Here is a 16,588-nt window from a genome sequence, read left to right as displayed (position 1 = left end):
TGGAATTTGTGAATGCTCCTTATTGGATAGACTAGATGGATACTATGTACCACCGATCAACTAGATGAATACTATGGACTTTTATATAAAAACTCATTATGTCTGGACTTGTTTTTAGGTGGGTGGATTGAAGAGTTGTATCTTTTTTTCATTAATATTATTATTATTATTATTATAAAACTTGAAATAAAGGATGCAATAAATAAACATACATTAAAAAAAATATGTATTTTGGATAGATTACAATTTTTGGCACAACATATAGTTTAAAATACAGTTAAAAGCCTCTGATACACTCATCTAGTAGCACACTGGCCTCCTTTTGGCCTTCAGAACAGCAGAAATCTGTTCTAGCAAATATACCACTAGGTGTTGAAATCATTTTGCAGGAATCTTGCATGTTATTTAGGATGAGGTAGAATACACTGTATCTAGAGATGCTCAATAGGATTAGAATCATAGAATCATAGAATGGTAGAGTTGGAAGGGACCTCCTGGGTCATCTGGTCCAACCCCCTGCTCAAAGCAGGATTCACTAGATCATCTCAGACAGATGTCTGTCCAGCCTCTGTTTGAAGACGTCCATTGAAGGGGAACTCACCACCTCTCGTGGCAGCCTGTTCCACTCATTAATCACCCTAACTGTCAAAAAGTTTTTTCTAATATCTAATCTGTGTCTCCTCCCATTTAGTTTCATCCCATTGCTTCTAGTCTTTCCTTGTGCAAATGAGAATAAAGATGATCCTTCTACAATGTGACAGCCCTTGACATATTTGTAGACAGCTATTAAGTCTCCTCTCAGTCTTCTTTTTTGCAAGCTAAACATTCCCAAATCCTGCAACCGTTCCTCATAGGACATGGTTTGCAGACCAGTCACCATTCTGGTCGCTCTTCTCTGAACTTGCTCCAGTTTGTCTATGTCTTTTTTAAAATGTGGTGCCCAAAACTGTACACAGTATTCCAGATGAGGTCTGACCAAAGAGGAGTAAAGACCGATAATGACTTCACGTGATCTAGACTGTATGCTTCTGTTAATACATCCCAGAATTGTATTTGCCTTTTTTGCTGCTGCATCACACTGTTGACTCATGTTCAGTCTATGATCTATTAGTATACCTAAGTCTTTTTCACATGTACTGTTGCTTAGCTCTATTCCTCCCATTCTGTATATGCTTTTTTCATTTTTATTGCCCAGATGTAGTACTTTGCATTTTTCCCTGTTAAAAACCATTCTGTTGGTTGCTGCCCACTGCTCCAGTTTATTTAGGTCTTTTTGAATCCTCTCTCTCTCTTCTCTAGTATTAGCTATCCCTCCTAGCTTTGTGTCATCAGCAAATTTAATCAGTTTACCCTCAATTCCTTCATCTAAATCATTGATAAAGATGTTGAACAATACAGGTCCCAGGACGGAGCCCTGTGGTACCCCACTTGAGACATTCATCCAGCTGGATGTGAAGCCATTTACAACCACCCTTTGAGTCCGATCACTAAGCCAGTTATGAATCCACCTAACAGTTGCCTGGTCCATTGCATACTTGGTCATTTTTTCAATAAGGATGATGTGAGATACTTTGTCAAATGCTTTGCTGAAGTCAAGATATACTATATCTACAGCATTTCCCTGATCCACCCAGTCAGTGATTCTGTCATAGAAGGAAATTAAGTTAGTCTGACATGACTTGTTAGTTACAAACCCATGCTGACTCTGGTTAATCACTTCATTCTTATCCATGTACTTACATACATGTTGTTTAATAATTTGTTCAAAGATCTTTCCTGGTATAGAAGTCAGACTCACCGGCCTATAGTTCCCTGGGTCCACCTTCTTCCCCTTTTTGAAGATAGGAACAACATTTGCTCTTCTCCAGTCTTCTGGGACTTCTCCTGTTCTCCAAGAATTTTCAAAGATTATGGAGAGTGGTTCTAAAATTTCTTCTACAATCTCCTTCAGTACTCTGGGGTGTAATTCATCTGGACCTGGAGACTTGAACTCATTTATGTTAGCTAAATATTCCCTCACAATCTTTCTGTTTACTGATAACTTGGATTCCTCTATTCCTTTAAAAGGACAGTGAAGATCAGTTGATGTTACATTTTCTTTCTGAGAGAAAACAGATGCAAAATAGGAATTAAAAAGTTCGGCCTTCTCAACATCCTCTCTTACCATTTCTCCATTTCCATCCTGTAAAAATCCTATAGCATCTTTGACTTTTCTTTTACTTTTGACATACCCCCAAAATCCTTTTTTATTGCTTTTGACATCTCTTGCAAGCCTTAATTCATTGTCAGCTTTAGCTAACCTGATACGTGCCCTGCAGGATCTGCAGACTGCATTATAATCTTCTTTAGATATGCCTCCCTCTTTCCATTTAATAAACATTTCTTTCTTTCTTTCTTTTTAGCATGTGTTTAAGTTCTGTGTTCATCCATCCTGGTTTCCTTAAATGCTTCCCATTCTTCCTACTTTTCGGGATTGTTAACGATTGTGCTTTGAGAATCTCATTTTTAAAAATTTCCCATCCTTCCTGGACATTTTTGTCCTTAAGGACATCCAGCCATTGGATCCCTCCTATTCTCTTTCTGAGTCTCTTAAAATCTGCCTTTCTAAAATCTAACCTTGAAGTTTGAGTCTTCACATGTCTTCCTCCTCTAGTTATCCAAAATTCTATAATAGCATGATCGCTGCCTCCTAGGGTCCCAGCCACCTTTACCTCCTCAACCATTTCCTCCCTGTTTATAAGAATTAGATCCAAAGTAGCAGATCCCCTTGTTTTCTCCCCTACCTTTTGGAAGATAAAGTTGTCAGCAAGAGAGGATAAGAATTTTCTTGACCTGTTAGTTTTACTTGAGAGAGATTCCCAACAAATGTCTGGATAGTTGAAATCTCCCATGACCACTACGTCATATTTTTTGGAGAACTTGGTCATTTGATACATAAAGAGTTCATCCATATCTTCAGCTTGCCCAGGTGGCCTGTAGTAAATGCCTACAATGGTGTCCTTTCCGTTGTTCTCTCCTTGTATTCTTACCCAAACAGTTTCCACAGAACTCCCAGTCTCTGAAGCTTCAATCTCTGTGCAGATATATGCTTTTCTAACATACAATGCAACACCTCCTCCTCGTTTATCAAGTCTGTTTCTTGCAAATAAGTTGTATCCTTTTAGCCTTTTATTCCAATCATGTGTATCGTCCCACCAAGTTTCAGTGATTCCAATGACATCATATTCCTTTTCCTGCATTAGTAGTTCCAATTCTCCTTGTTTGTTGCCCATGCTTTGTGCATTTGTATAAAAACATTTTAGTTTGTGATTGGTTTCTCTTCCTCCCATATTTTTATTATTTAGATTTTTTTGTCTTTGTTCTTCTTTTCCACTTCCAGTAGCAGAGATCTCAATAGTATTTGTCAGCTGTATGGCTTTTTCTGGCCTTTTGCTTCCCTTCCCACATTGTTCTAGTTTAAAGCTCTTCTGATGAGTGTAGCAAGGCGACTTCCAAATACATGTTTTCCAGTCTTCGTAAGGTGCACCCCATCTCTAGCAAGTAGTCCATCGTATAGGTAATTCATTCCGTGATCCAGAAATCCAAATCCTTGTTGACGGCACCATCGACGTAGCCAGTTGTTCACCTGTAGAATCTTATTCCACCTCATTGTTCCATGGCCATCCACTGGGAGGATGGATGAGAAGACCACCTGCGCTCCCAATTCTTTCACTTTCTTGCCTAAGTCTTCAAAGTCACTGCAGATGGTTTCCAGGTCCTTTCTTGCGGTGTCATTTGTCCCCACATGTATTAGCAGGAATGGGTAGTGATCTGTAGGTCTGAAGAGTCTTGATATCCTGTCAGACACATCTTTAATTTTTGCTCCTGGAAGACAGCACATTTCTCTTGAGGTTATGTCTGGTCTGCAGATAGCGGCCTCTGTTCCTCTTAACAGGGAATCCCCCATGACCACCACTCTCCGTTTTTTCTTCACAACATTCTTCTTTCTCCATCCAGGAGGATTCTGAGGGCTTACAAGGTTATTCATTGCTGGCAAAGTCTTATCTTGCTGTATTTCTTCATGGTTCTCCTGTGTGAGAGCCTGGTACTGGTTCCTGAGCAGTATGGGTGCTGACTGCCTCTCGATCCTCCTGCTTCTCTGGGTCACATGCTTCCATTCCTCTGTTTCGTCAGGTGCAGTTCGAATTTCTTCTCTTTCTGAATCATGAAGAGATAATTCTGCTCTGTCTAAGAACTCTTCACCTTCCTTAATGATTTTCAAGGTAGTTAACCTCTCTTCTAGATTTCGCAACTTTTCCTCCAACAGGGACACAAGCTTGCATTTCTGGCATGTGAAGTCTGGCTTTTCCACTGGCAAGTCTGTGAACATGTAGCAGGATATGCAGCTCACCAAATGGCTCCTGGACTCTTCCATGTTCTTATTGTTAATGTTCTGAAAACAGTGAAAAAAGCTTAAAAAAAAAGCTTCAAAATGCTGGCGCGCGGTTTACCGATGTCCTCTTTTCAGCTCCAACAGCCAAAATCCAGTGTTCTTTGAGCTCGCGGAGACTCTTCACTTACCCCAAAATGCAGTGGGAATATGCAAATTATCTCCTCAGGACTCCTCCCCTGGTTTACTGATGTCCTCTTTTCAGCTCCAACAGCCAAAATCCAGTGTTCTTTGAGCTCGCGGAGACTCTTCACTTACCCCAAAATGCAGTGGGAATATGCAAATTATCTCCTCAGGACTCCTCCCCTGGATTAAGATATATAGAATTAGAAAGTAATTAAAACTGATTCATATTCCTAAAAACAATCCATGATTATTCAACCCCTGTGACATGGTGCATTTTCCTGCTGGACGGGAACTCCTGTCTTATAATAAACTGCTGCTAGGAAGGGATGAACTTGGTTGTCCACAATGCTTAGGTAACCTCCACTGTCTAAATGGCCACCAACAGGTATTGGAGGACCCAGAGGGTGCCAAAAAAGCATTCCCCACACCACTACTCCTCCACCAGCCTGAACTGTCGACATCTAAGTAGAAGGGTTTACTTAACAGAAATCTGGATTCATCTGAAAAGGTAATGTTTTGTTTTGTTTTTTTCTTTTGCCCACTTGAGCAATCACAATTAACCTCTTAAAGACATATGACGTACTGGCTACGTCATACGCTGGTTCCCTGACTTGGCTGCATCTACGTTCAAAAAACGTCTAGGAAAAAAACAGCTTTGCTTTTTTTTTTTTTTTTTTGTAGCGTTTTCTTAGCACTTTCTCATTGCTTTCTATTGATGAAAAAAACAAACAAAATCACAACAAAACCACTGACAGGTGAAGTGAATAACTTGTGATAATGGCACCAATGTCGAGTACCAATTGAACAAAGTTCTTGAGGTTGATGTGTTAGAAGCAGATATACGTGAGCAAAAGGAACTGAGCTACTTCAACAAAGACCAAATTGTGATAGTTAGATGACTGGGTCACAGCAACTCCAAGGTGGCAGGTTTTCTAAGGGAGTACTCAGCATGTGATTGTTAGTACCAAAGGGTGACTGATGACAGTGTGACTGGTGAACCTCAATATTGGACTATGGAAAAAATTGAAGGTGGTCTTCCACTATTTTACATTTTGTAGAAAGAAGAGTTATTAGTACATACTGTTTGAACATAAGCTGGCACATGAAGTGTGATGCTCTGGGCATTTTAGTACTGCTATTTATGCGGATATTACTTTGATGGGCATGACATACACATACATTGCAGCAAATGGTATTCCTCAATGGCTGTGGTCACTTTCAGCTGGATAGTATTTCCTACCCACTGCAAAAATGGTTCAGGAATAGTTTGAAAAGCATGACAGAGTTGAAGGTGTTGACTTGGCCTCCAAATCCCCTAAATCTAAATCTTATCAAGAATCTGTGGTATGTGCTAGAAAAACCAAGTTCAATCCGGTTCAATAAGTATCGGTTCGAAACTTAAGCCATGTTCACACAGTTTAAGGTATTCAAAAACTATGATTTTTTTTTCCAAGTGGAAACTGAAGTTTTTTGGGAGTTTTTCCACCCAAATTTTTCAGCCTGTTGATTTGAGCATGCTTAGTTTGGATTTCATCAAGAGCCGCTTCAAAAAAGCGACATGCAAATGAACAGCAAAGTGGATTTCCCATGAAATGAATTAGAAGAGTTTTCCAAAGCATTTGTGAAGCAGTTTTTGAGAAATATTTTAGAACCTCTGTTCCTTGGCTACAGATTGTTCAATAAAAACAAAACTGTGCATTATTCTTCATCCTTCAGTCCAGAGCCAAGTCTCCGCCAGTGTTCCCAATGTCTGTTATTTTCAGCAGCACGGATGTCACGTCAGTGTTAGAACCCTCCTGTTTGTTTTGTCCATCTTGTGTTTTGCGGTCACGTGACAATCGGCCTTTATATTCCAGCTCCGCCCTTCTGGCTTTGCTGGACTTCAGTGTTTGACTGTTTCTCTAGCTTGGTGCTTCGGTGCCTTTTTCTTTCTAGTTCGCTTGGTCCTCTGGGACCTCTAGTACATTTTTGTCAGTTTGTCTTTTTGTGTTCTACAACATCTTCGCTGTTTAGGGGGTGTCCCATTTTTGTCCCAGTCCTTAGTTCTTTTAGGGACCCCTCCCTTAATTCTATAGGTTTTCGTTCAGACTAGCCGAGGACAAAGGCGGGTCTGTTCACTAGGAACAGGCAGCCCGCTACATCGTAGGGATTTAGCTTAGTCTTACTGTAGGGACAGCTTTCTCCTATCTTTCCTTAGTACATGTTGCAGATCATAACAGTCAGCAGCGCTGCAGCCAATAAGTGAGCTCAGCCAAAGTTGACAGCAAAAATTGCCAAGAGCTGCTGTGCTCACAAATAGCAGTGCTGTTGAAAGGACATCAGCACTACAGACAATAATGGACACTGGGAGCAGCGAAAAAGACTCAGGACTGGGCCCGACCAGGAAAGGGGAGTAATTCAGTTTCTTTTAAAACAAACTCCAGCGAGGGAGCAGGGGTCCAAAACGGGAAAACCCTTTAATCTGTTATTTTTTTTGGAGAAGTCATACCATGGGAGGCCTTCAAAGGTCATGGTTGGTCAATGGCTTGATTAGTCAGAGTTGTTTTGGTGACAAGAGGAGAACTTGACCTATGTTAGAGTGTTGGTTTTACAAACAATTTTATGGCTGATCACTGTATAATTATTTCTATAATTACAAAAATAACTTTAATAGGTTAAGTTGCTGGAAATTAGATTGCACTTTTTTTGCTCAGCAGAATATTAACACGAACAGAGGACTAGAAGTGTTTAGTGTTGTTTGTGTGTTACACAAGGTGACGGCAGCGGTGTAGCCAAGAATTACATTGTGCAACGCAGGCAGCACTCTGAAGAATTTAAACGTCAAGGTCAATGTGTTATTTTCGCACTTAGGAAACTGAGCACCAGTCACACGTGAAGTCTAGAACCGTTGTTATCTTCTGGCAGATCTGTAATTTAACTAAAACATGTTCTGAGATTTATGTGTTATGGAACAATTTGAGTTACTAAAACACAATCTGCTCCTGTTGTAACCAAAATAAAAGTTTACTTGCGAAGAAAATAGCAAAGTAAAAAAGAAGGTTCAGGACAGTCCCACAAACGAATACACAAACAAATCTAAGTTTTCAATCTTCATCTGTTCAGCTGTTTCTTAGGAGCCAGATGGCAGCATAACGGCGATCACTCCAGCTTCCACAATATGTCATTTTTCAAACTAAACAGTAAATCTGAGTAGTTACAGTGTAACCAGGCAGGTTTGCCATTAGAGGTTTGTTAGGGCAGGTTCACAAGTTCTGTGAGTTGGAATGATGGTAACATTGACATTAACCTATTTTTCCATTTTTATTTTTTTTATGTTAAATAAATGTCACTAATTGTTGTTTTAGCAACTAAAATCTATATTTCTCATCTCTGCCTCCTTGTATTGCACCAGACATTTTTTTATGGCTATAAAGGTTTTTGAATTCTTTAATGGCCGGCTACCTCCATGCTAGTCCGTATCGGGTTACTGTGGTAACCTGGCAAACATTGCCGATGTCCTCTTCCAAGGCTTGCTTTGGCCTAGGTAATATAGCACTACGTTACCACGTTTGTCAAGATTAAAGCTTCACCTTTCACTTGTCTTAGCTCCAGCCAAGTGTCTAATGGTTTCCACAGCTACTTCTGACTTCCATCCAGCTACAATCTCAGTTGAACCAAGACACCAGATAACTAATTTGTCTCAGCTGTCCTGATGCCATCCGCCTCTACAGTTCAGCTGTGTCAAGTTTCCTGAACCCACTCATCTAAGTTGTCGCTATGTCAAGTTTCCTAGTAACACACTAGTCGCAGCAATCCCGTTTCTGTTGCACTCCCAACTCTGCTGTCCCTGTATGTAAGCACACTCCTGCTACAAGTCATCTGTTTGTCTATACATCTCTGCTATTCCTGTGCAGTCCGCACATCTAGCTCTGCTCAATTTAATGCTTCCAGTTCAACTATCATCCTGCCGTCCTGTAGATCCTGCTGTACTGGTCCTCGCAGATCCGCAGCAAGTCCTGCTGTGCTGCAGCATAGTCTCCTGTTCATGCTGCTTAGCCTGACCTACAGCTTAGAGTCCACCTCACCAGACAAACCCATGCATCCTTTATTAATTTTGGTATTGTTTCAGGCAGGGACAGATATATTACTGATACAACCTGTGCAGAACTCAGGGGCTCAGTAGGTAAGTGGACCCATGACCACCTTAAAAGCAGCTAGCAGGTTCGGTCTGTTAGGATGTACATACAGTAAGAGGATTTCACTGATCAGAAGGAACCCGTATACTGTTCTTGCACATGAGTCTTCTGCTGTTATTGTTAGCCCTGTATTTTGAGTAGATATGTTAGATGTAAGTTAAAGGGGGTTTTTACACAAAGGACATAGCTCACCTATCCACAGGACAGATATGTGCAAGATCACTTAGACCTCTACTCCGCTCACTTGAATGTGGGTTTCAAATTCTCCTAAAGACTTTGAATGGAGCAGTGGTAAAGCATGTGTGATGCCAGTCCATTCAAACTCCTCCTTGCAGCAGTCGTGAAGTGAGGTGGCATAAAAGACTTTGGACCCCTGTTTTAGCGACCTGTGGGTGCAGTCATAAATATATCACCTTTAAAGAAACAAAACAACCCATTCCTCAAAGAATCAAGGCATTGTAGCAATGTCAGGTAGGCTTTGATTAGTGCACATGCATATAAACAGGCTAAGTGTTCATCTAAATTAGTCAGCTACGGAAAAGCTGACCAGACTGGATCTATCTTGGAGCTGAAGAGAGACAGTTGCAGTGCCAAAATCCCTTTCTGAGAGGAGTCTGCACAGGCAGTGTGCAAAAAATCACAAGTATCAGTGGTTGCTATGGACAATAGCTGTTTTGTTTGACCGAGCTGGGGCTAGCTCAGCCGTGTATGAGTTATGCACATGTTTGGACCAAAACTGTATTGCCTAAGGCCTGATGCCAACCAGAGAGTAAAATCCTACAGCATCATATTTCCATTTGTAAGGAAAAACAAGATAGTTAAGGTGAATACAGAGATTAAAGAACAGAAAAAAAACACACTATATCCTTTAAAAGGGGTTGTAGCAACTTTTTTCTTCAGGAGCAGATGCTCCACTCCCTCCTGGCTTCCTGTTTGCCAGGAAGGAGGTGGGTGGATGTGTGCCAGTTCAGACCAGTATGGTTGCACCATTGGTTCAAACTGTGATCTCTCCCATTCTGCAGGAAGAGTCAGCATGGGAGAAGTGCAGGGGCAATGAAGTTCGGCAAAGAATTTGCAAGTGCGCTCATTGCCTAGATGATCTGCCATCTCTCACAGACTGCACAGGTAGCAACTAGCAGAACACAATAAGATTAAAAATCCCTCAGTTTTTGAAAACAAAGAGGATTTTTAATAAGAGGCAAATTGCAAAGTTGCTGATTTTTACAAGCACTTTGCAATTCTATCCATTTAACAAGATGGAATATCCCCTTAATGTCCCAAATTAGGCCACATCCTGAAAAGCTTAATGACTTTTACAACTCTATTGTATAAGCTGTTGTGAATGTGTGTAAGCCTATTGTATTTTTGAATATTTATTTGCTTTATAATGTACATTGTTTGTGCTATAAAATGTACAGACATGATAGAGCACAATACCTCCCTATGTCAGCAGTACAATACAGTGTTGCAGTGCTTTAGGAGTAAATCCCCTCCTGACAGGGACCCATTTTCACTTGTGACTTATGTTTTTTTTCTCCTGCTCTTCTTTCAAAAGCTTTAACTAGTGTTTTTTGTGTCCATGGCTTTTTTTTTTCTTTTTTGTTAAGGGATGATTTGTAGTTTTGATTGACGCTAGAGATGAGAGGACAGCTTCACGCCACCCCAGTCCATAGTGCAGGTTAGTGCTCTCTGACTGTGGACAGGAGCTGTGCGAATTTCCTCTGCTTCAAGGTTCCCCAATCCATCATTTCATGCATTGGCCTGGTCTGATGTAATCTGTGGTGCATGCAGTGTACAGGTGATGACTCACCAGTCTGGCTAATCATAAACCAAGCCTGGGATCCCAGAGGGTAAGGAAACTCACACCACTCCGGTCCATGGCCAGAGAGCACTGACCTGGACTGTGGTTGCTTGAAGCAATTCGCTCATCTCTACTGTACACCATTCATTTCATTTACTGAAACTGTGAAAATATTCCAAGCAGGGTGACATGGTGAAAAATACAAACAGCAAAAAAAAAATAATATATACAGGTGCATCTCACTAAATTAGATAATCAAAAAGTTAATTTATTTCAGTTCTTCAATATAAAAAGTGAAACTCCTATTATATAGAGTCATTACAAACAGAGTGATCTATTTCAAGTGTTTATTTCTGTTAATGTTGATGATTATGGCTTACAGCCAATGAAAACACAAAAGCCATTATCTCAGTAAATTAGAATACTTTATAACAACAGCTTGAAAAATGTTTTTAAAATCCGAAATGTTGGCCTACTGAAATGTATGTTCAGTAAATGCACTCAATACTTGGTCGGGGCTCCTTTTGCATCAATGCAGTGTGGCATGGAGGCGATCAGCCTGTGGCACTGCTGAGGTGTTATGGAAGCCCAGGTTGCTTTGATAGCAGCCTTCAGCTCATCTGCATTGTTGGGTCTAGTGTCTCTCCTCTTCCTCTTGACAATATCCCATATATTCTCTACGGGGTTAAGGTCAGGCGAGTTTACTGGCCAATCAAGCACAGTGATACTGTTGTTTTTAAACCAGGTATCGGTACTTTTGGCAGTGTGGACAGGTGCCAGGTCCTGCTGGAGAATGATATTTCCATCTCCAAAAAGCTTGTCGGCAGAGGGAAGCATGAAGTGCTCTAAAATTTGCTGGTAGATGGCTACGCTGACTTTGGTCTTGATAAAACACAGTGGACCTACACCAGCAGATGACATGGCTCCCCAAACCATCACTGATTGTGGAAACTTCACACTAGACCTCAAGCAGCTTGGATTGTGGCCTCTCCACTCTTCCTCCAGACTCTGGGACCTTGACTTCCAAATGAAAATTGGAACTCTGGGATCTTGTGGAGAGTGTCAATGACTGCCTTCTGGACATCTGTCAAGTCAGCAGTCTTCCCCATGATTGTGGAGCCTATTGAAACAGACTAAAGGACCTTTTTAGACGGTTAGGAAGCCTTTGCAGTTGTTTTTTTGTTAAGTATTTTAATTTCCTCAATAATGACTTTTGTGTTTTCATTGGTTGTAAGCCATAATCATCAACATTAACAGAAATAAACACTTGAAATAGATCACTCTGTTTGTAATGACTCTATATAATATGAGTTTCACTTTGTAGTGAAGAACTGAAATAAATTAACTTTTTGATTATCTAATTTAGTGAGATGCACCTGTGTATATATACAGTACAGACCAAAAGTTTGGACACACCTTCTCATTTAAAGATTTTTCTGTATTTTCATGACTTTGAACATTGTACATTCACACTGAAGGCATCAAAACTATGAATTAACACATGTGGAATTATATACTTAACAAAAAAGTGTGAAACAACTGAAAATATGTCTTTTGCTTTGATGACTGCTTTGCACACTCTTGGCATTCTCTTGATGAGCTTCAAGAGGTAGTCACCGGAAATGGTTTTCACTTCACAGGTGTGCCCTGTCAGGTTTAATAAGTGGGATTTCTTGTCTTATAAATGGGGTTGGGACCATCAGTTGTGTTGTGCAGAAGTCAGGTGGATACACAACTGATAGTCCTACTGAATAGACTGTTAGAATTTGTATTATGGCAAGAAAAAAGCAGCTAAGTAAAGAAAAACGAGTGGCCATCATTATTTTAAAAAACGAAGGTCAGTCAGTCCGAAAAATTGGGCAAACTTTGAAAGTGTCCCCAAGTGCAGTTGCAAAAACCATCAAGCGCTACAAAGAAACTGGCTCACATGAGGACCGCCCCAGGAAAGGAAGACCAAGAGTCACCTCTGCTTCTGAGGATAAGTTTATCCGAGTCACCAGCCTCAGAAATCGCAGGTTAACAGCAGCTCTGATTAGAGACCAGGTCAATGCTACACAGAGTTCTAGCAGCAGACACATATCTTCAATAACTGTTAAGAGGAGACTTTGTGCAGCAGGCCTTCATGGTAAAATAGCTGCTAGGAAACCACTGCTAAGGACAGGCAACAAGCAGAAGAGACTTGTTTGGGCTAAAGAACACAAGGAATGGACATTAGACCAGTGGAAATGTGTGCTTTGGTCTGGTGAGTCCAAATTTGAGATCTTTGGTTCCAACCACTGTGTCTTTGCGCGATGCAGAAAAAGTGAGCGGATGGACTCTACATGACTGGTTCCCACCGTGACGCATGCATGGAGGAGGAGGTGTGATGGTGTGGGGGTGCTTTGCTGGTGACACTGTTGGGAATTTATTCAAAATTGAAGGCATACTGAACGAGCATGGCTACCACAGCATCTTGCAGCGGCATGCTATTCCATCTGGTTTGCGTTTAGCTGGACCATCATTTATTTTTCAACAGGACAATGACCCCAAACACACCTCCAGGCTGTGTAAGGGCTATTTGACCAAGAAGGAGAGTGATGGGGTGCTACGCCAGATGACCTGGCCTCCAGAGTCACCAGACCTGAACCCAATCGAGATGGTTTGGGGTGAGCTGGACCGCAGAGTGAAAGTAAAAGGGCCAACAAGCGCTAAGCATCTCTGGGAACTCCTTCAAGATTGTTGGAAGACCATTTCCGGTGACTACCTCTTGAAGCTCATCAAGAGAATGCCAAGAGTGTGCAAAGCAGTCATCAAAGGTGGCTACTTTGAAGAACCTAGAATATAAGACATTTTCAGTTGTTTCACACTTTTTTGTTAAGTATATAATTCCACATGTGTTAATTCATAGTTTTGATGCCTTCAGTGTGAATGTACAATTTTCATAGTCATGAAAATACAGAAAAATCTTTAAATGAGAAGGTGTGTCCAAACTTTTGGTCTGTACTGTATTTTATTTTTTTTTGCTGTTTGCATTTTCCACCATGTCACCCTGCTTGGAATATTTTCACAGTTGTTTCAGTAAATGAAATGAATGGTGTACAGTAGAGATGAGCAAATTGCTTCAAGCAACCACAGTCCAGGTCAGTGCTCTCTGGCCATGGACAGGAGCGGTGTGAGTTTCCTTACCCTCTGGGATCCCAGGCTTGGTTTATGATTAGCCAGACTGGCGAGTCATCACCTGTACACTGCATGCACCAGGAGCGGTGTGATGAGTAATGACTATATAATATAGGAGTCACTTTTTGTATTGAAGAACTGAAATAAAATTAACTTTTTGATTATATTCTAATTTAGTGAGATGCACCTGTGTGTGTGTGTGTGTGTGTATATATATATATTCTGACTGCACCCTAACTATCACTGATATCACCACAGAGAAGTGGGCAGGATTATGGGTATGGGTAGGGGTGAATATTTACTTTTGATTTACATATGCTTGACTAGCCGACGCGCGACTGAATTATCCGGAGTTTACAGCAAGAAAACGGGGCAAGGTACAGCAATAAATGTTACATATTCAGAAATGCCTGCCCAAGCCCTATTTCAGGATACTATTAGTATGCTGTGAAAAAATCACCAGACAGATTCCCTTTAATTCGGAGAACGTGTTTTGTTGTCCTCAGTATTCATAAGCTCATAAGTGACAGCTTTCTGTCTATCACAGTATAGGCAGAAAAGTTAACTTCAGGAGTAGGGCTAGAAATGTTAATATTTAATTGAAACATCTCTATGTTGAGTGTTCCTTTTTAATAGGGGTCCATTTAGGTCCAATGCCTAGGACACCATGAGCTGTAAATCCAGTCTAGAATATACCCACCTCTTTTCCACCTCAATCACTCATGAAATTCTTCTTTGTGTGAACGGGAAAACAAGGCTGAAAGGGAAGCAACTAAACAAACCTGTTCTTCATAGGAGCACATGCTCAAGGGCACAACATTATATAAATAAATGCTTACCTTATGGTGGTGGTCAGTGGCTCTGTTTCTGGTAATGATGACAGGGATGGAGTCAGTGACCCACTACTGGTTAGACTGCTTTTTCTTGGGCTTTTAAAGGAGCCTACAACGCTCTCATCATCAGAAGAGTTGTCCTCAGAAGAGCCCAGGATAAACCGAGAAAGAGGTGGCTTCCTTATATTTGTGTGCTTTGGTTCAGGATCACTTCTCTTTGAGGGTGCAAATTTTAACTGTTTCTGCTCTGGTTTTGCAGGAGATGGGACAATCGGTGCTAAAGTCAACTCTAAATTTTCTACCGGATTGGTTGAGTTAGTTACTATTTGTGTTTTGGAACTTTCTTCTGGTACTGGTGGGTCAGCAGCTTCTTCCTGCTGTAAAGTTTCAGTACATGACTTGTCGGTATCCATGACTGTCTCTTGAGTATCACAACATACTCTGTATTTTTTACAATGTAATCCCCATGTTTTCCAGATCAGCCAAAACACTGCCAGCAATGAAGATGAGGTCAATAACACCATTCAGAAATCTAGAAATAAATCAGTAGAAACTGTAAAGCTACAATTTTTTAATACAGGAACAATTTTTTTTTTCACTGAGAAAATGCTGACTAAAGGTTTTCATAATATGCACTTTTTTCAATGATCATATAAGTTAGCAATTTATTAAATAGAAAATTCCTTTAGGTCGTTTGATATGTACAGGCTCTATAAATATATATCAGGTTCAGACAAGCTTATGTCAAGGTCTGTATATGGACTGCAATGTCCGGGATGGCTACGGTTCTCCCGACCCGAACTTACTGACTCATGTGTCTATGAGATTCTAAGTTTGGGTTAGGAGATCCATGGTCATACCAGGCATTTTGGTCAATACAATGGCTTGCGAAAGTATTCACCCCCCTTGGCATTGTACCCATAACTTACATTACAACCTGTGTTTAAATATTTTTGTAATCCGATTTGTATGTGATGCATCAGCACTAAATAGTCTTCGTTAGTAAAGTGAGAAATATATAGGCTTACATTTATGGGATCAAATAACTAAAAATTGGCATGTGCATATGTATGCACCCATTTTACTATGAAGCCCCTAAAAATTTCTGGTGCACCTGTGTGCAATATAAGTGTCACATGTAGTGATGAGCGAGTATGTTCGGTTAACCCTTTCGGCGAGTATGCTCGGGCGAGTACCGAGTATCTTAAGCGTACTCTGTGATATGTTTGAATCATTCCCGTGTGCTTGATTTGCGACTGTTTGACAGCTTTAATACATGTGAGGAATGCGAAAGAAACAAGCATTCCTCACATGTATTAAAGCTGTCAAACAGTCGCAAATCATGCACACGGGAGTGATTCAAACACATCACCGAGTAAGCTTAAGATACTCGGTACTCGCCCGAGCATACTCGCCGAAAGGGTTAATATTCGTTAATATTCACTCATCCCTAGTCACGTGGTCTATCGGTATATACAGTCATGGCCAAAAGTTTTGAGAATGACACCAAAATTATATTTTCACATGATCTGCTGGCCTCTGGTTTTTATTAGTGTTTGTCTGATGTTTATATCACATACAGAAATATAATTGCAATCATATTATGAGTACCAATAGGTTATATTGACAGTTAGAATGAGTTAATGCAGCAAGTCAATATTTGCAGTGTTGCCCCTTCTTCTTCAAGACCTCTGTAATTCTCCCTGGCATGCTCTCAATCAACTTTTGGACCAAATCCTGACTGATAGCAGTCCATTCTTGCATAATCAATGCTTGCATTTTGCCAGAATTTGTTGGCTTTTGTTTGTCCACCCGTCTCTTGATGATTGACCACAAGTTCTCAATGGGATTAAGATCTGGGGAGTTTCCAGGCCATGGACCCAAAATCTCTATGTTTTGTTCCATGAGCCATTTTGTTATCACCTTTGCTTTATGGCAAGGTGCTCCATCATGCTGGAAAAGGCATTGTTGGGCGCCAAACTGCTCTTGGACGGTTGGGAGAAGTTGCTCTTGGAGGACATTCTGGTACCATTCTTTATTCATGGCTGTGTTTTTAGGCAAGACTGTG

General features: G+C 40.7%; 1 protein-coding gene across 2 annotated transcripts in view; it reads right to left on the bottom strand.

The window, feature by feature from the left end:
* Positions 1-16,588, bottom strand: part of ACACB (acetyl-CoA carboxylase beta) — a 162,948-nt gene that overhangs the window by 127,836 nt on the left and 18,524 nt on the right. For both annotated transcript variants that reach the window (XM_073672534.1, XM_073672540.1), the window contains exon 2: positions 14,527-15,052. In XM_073672534.1, coding sequence (XP_073528635.1) covers positions 14,527-15,044 — 518 coding nt within the window. In that variant the 5' untranslated portion in view covers positions 15,045-15,052. The remainder of the gene's footprint in view (positions 1-14,526; positions 15,053-16,588) is intronic.

Source organism: Phyllobates terribilis, unplaced genomic scaffold (assembly GCF_046119375.1).
Source record: "Phyllobates terribilis strain yellow unplaced genomic scaffold, ASM4611937v1 Scaffold_1__5_contigs__length_1240528914, whole genome shotgun sequence".
Classification (NCBI taxonomy): domain Eukaryota; kingdom Metazoa; phylum Chordata; class Amphibia; order Anura; family Dendrobatidae; genus Phyllobates; species Phyllobates terribilis.
Note: the sequence above shows the minus strand (reverse complement) of the source record. Positions and strands in the feature narration are given on the sequence as shown.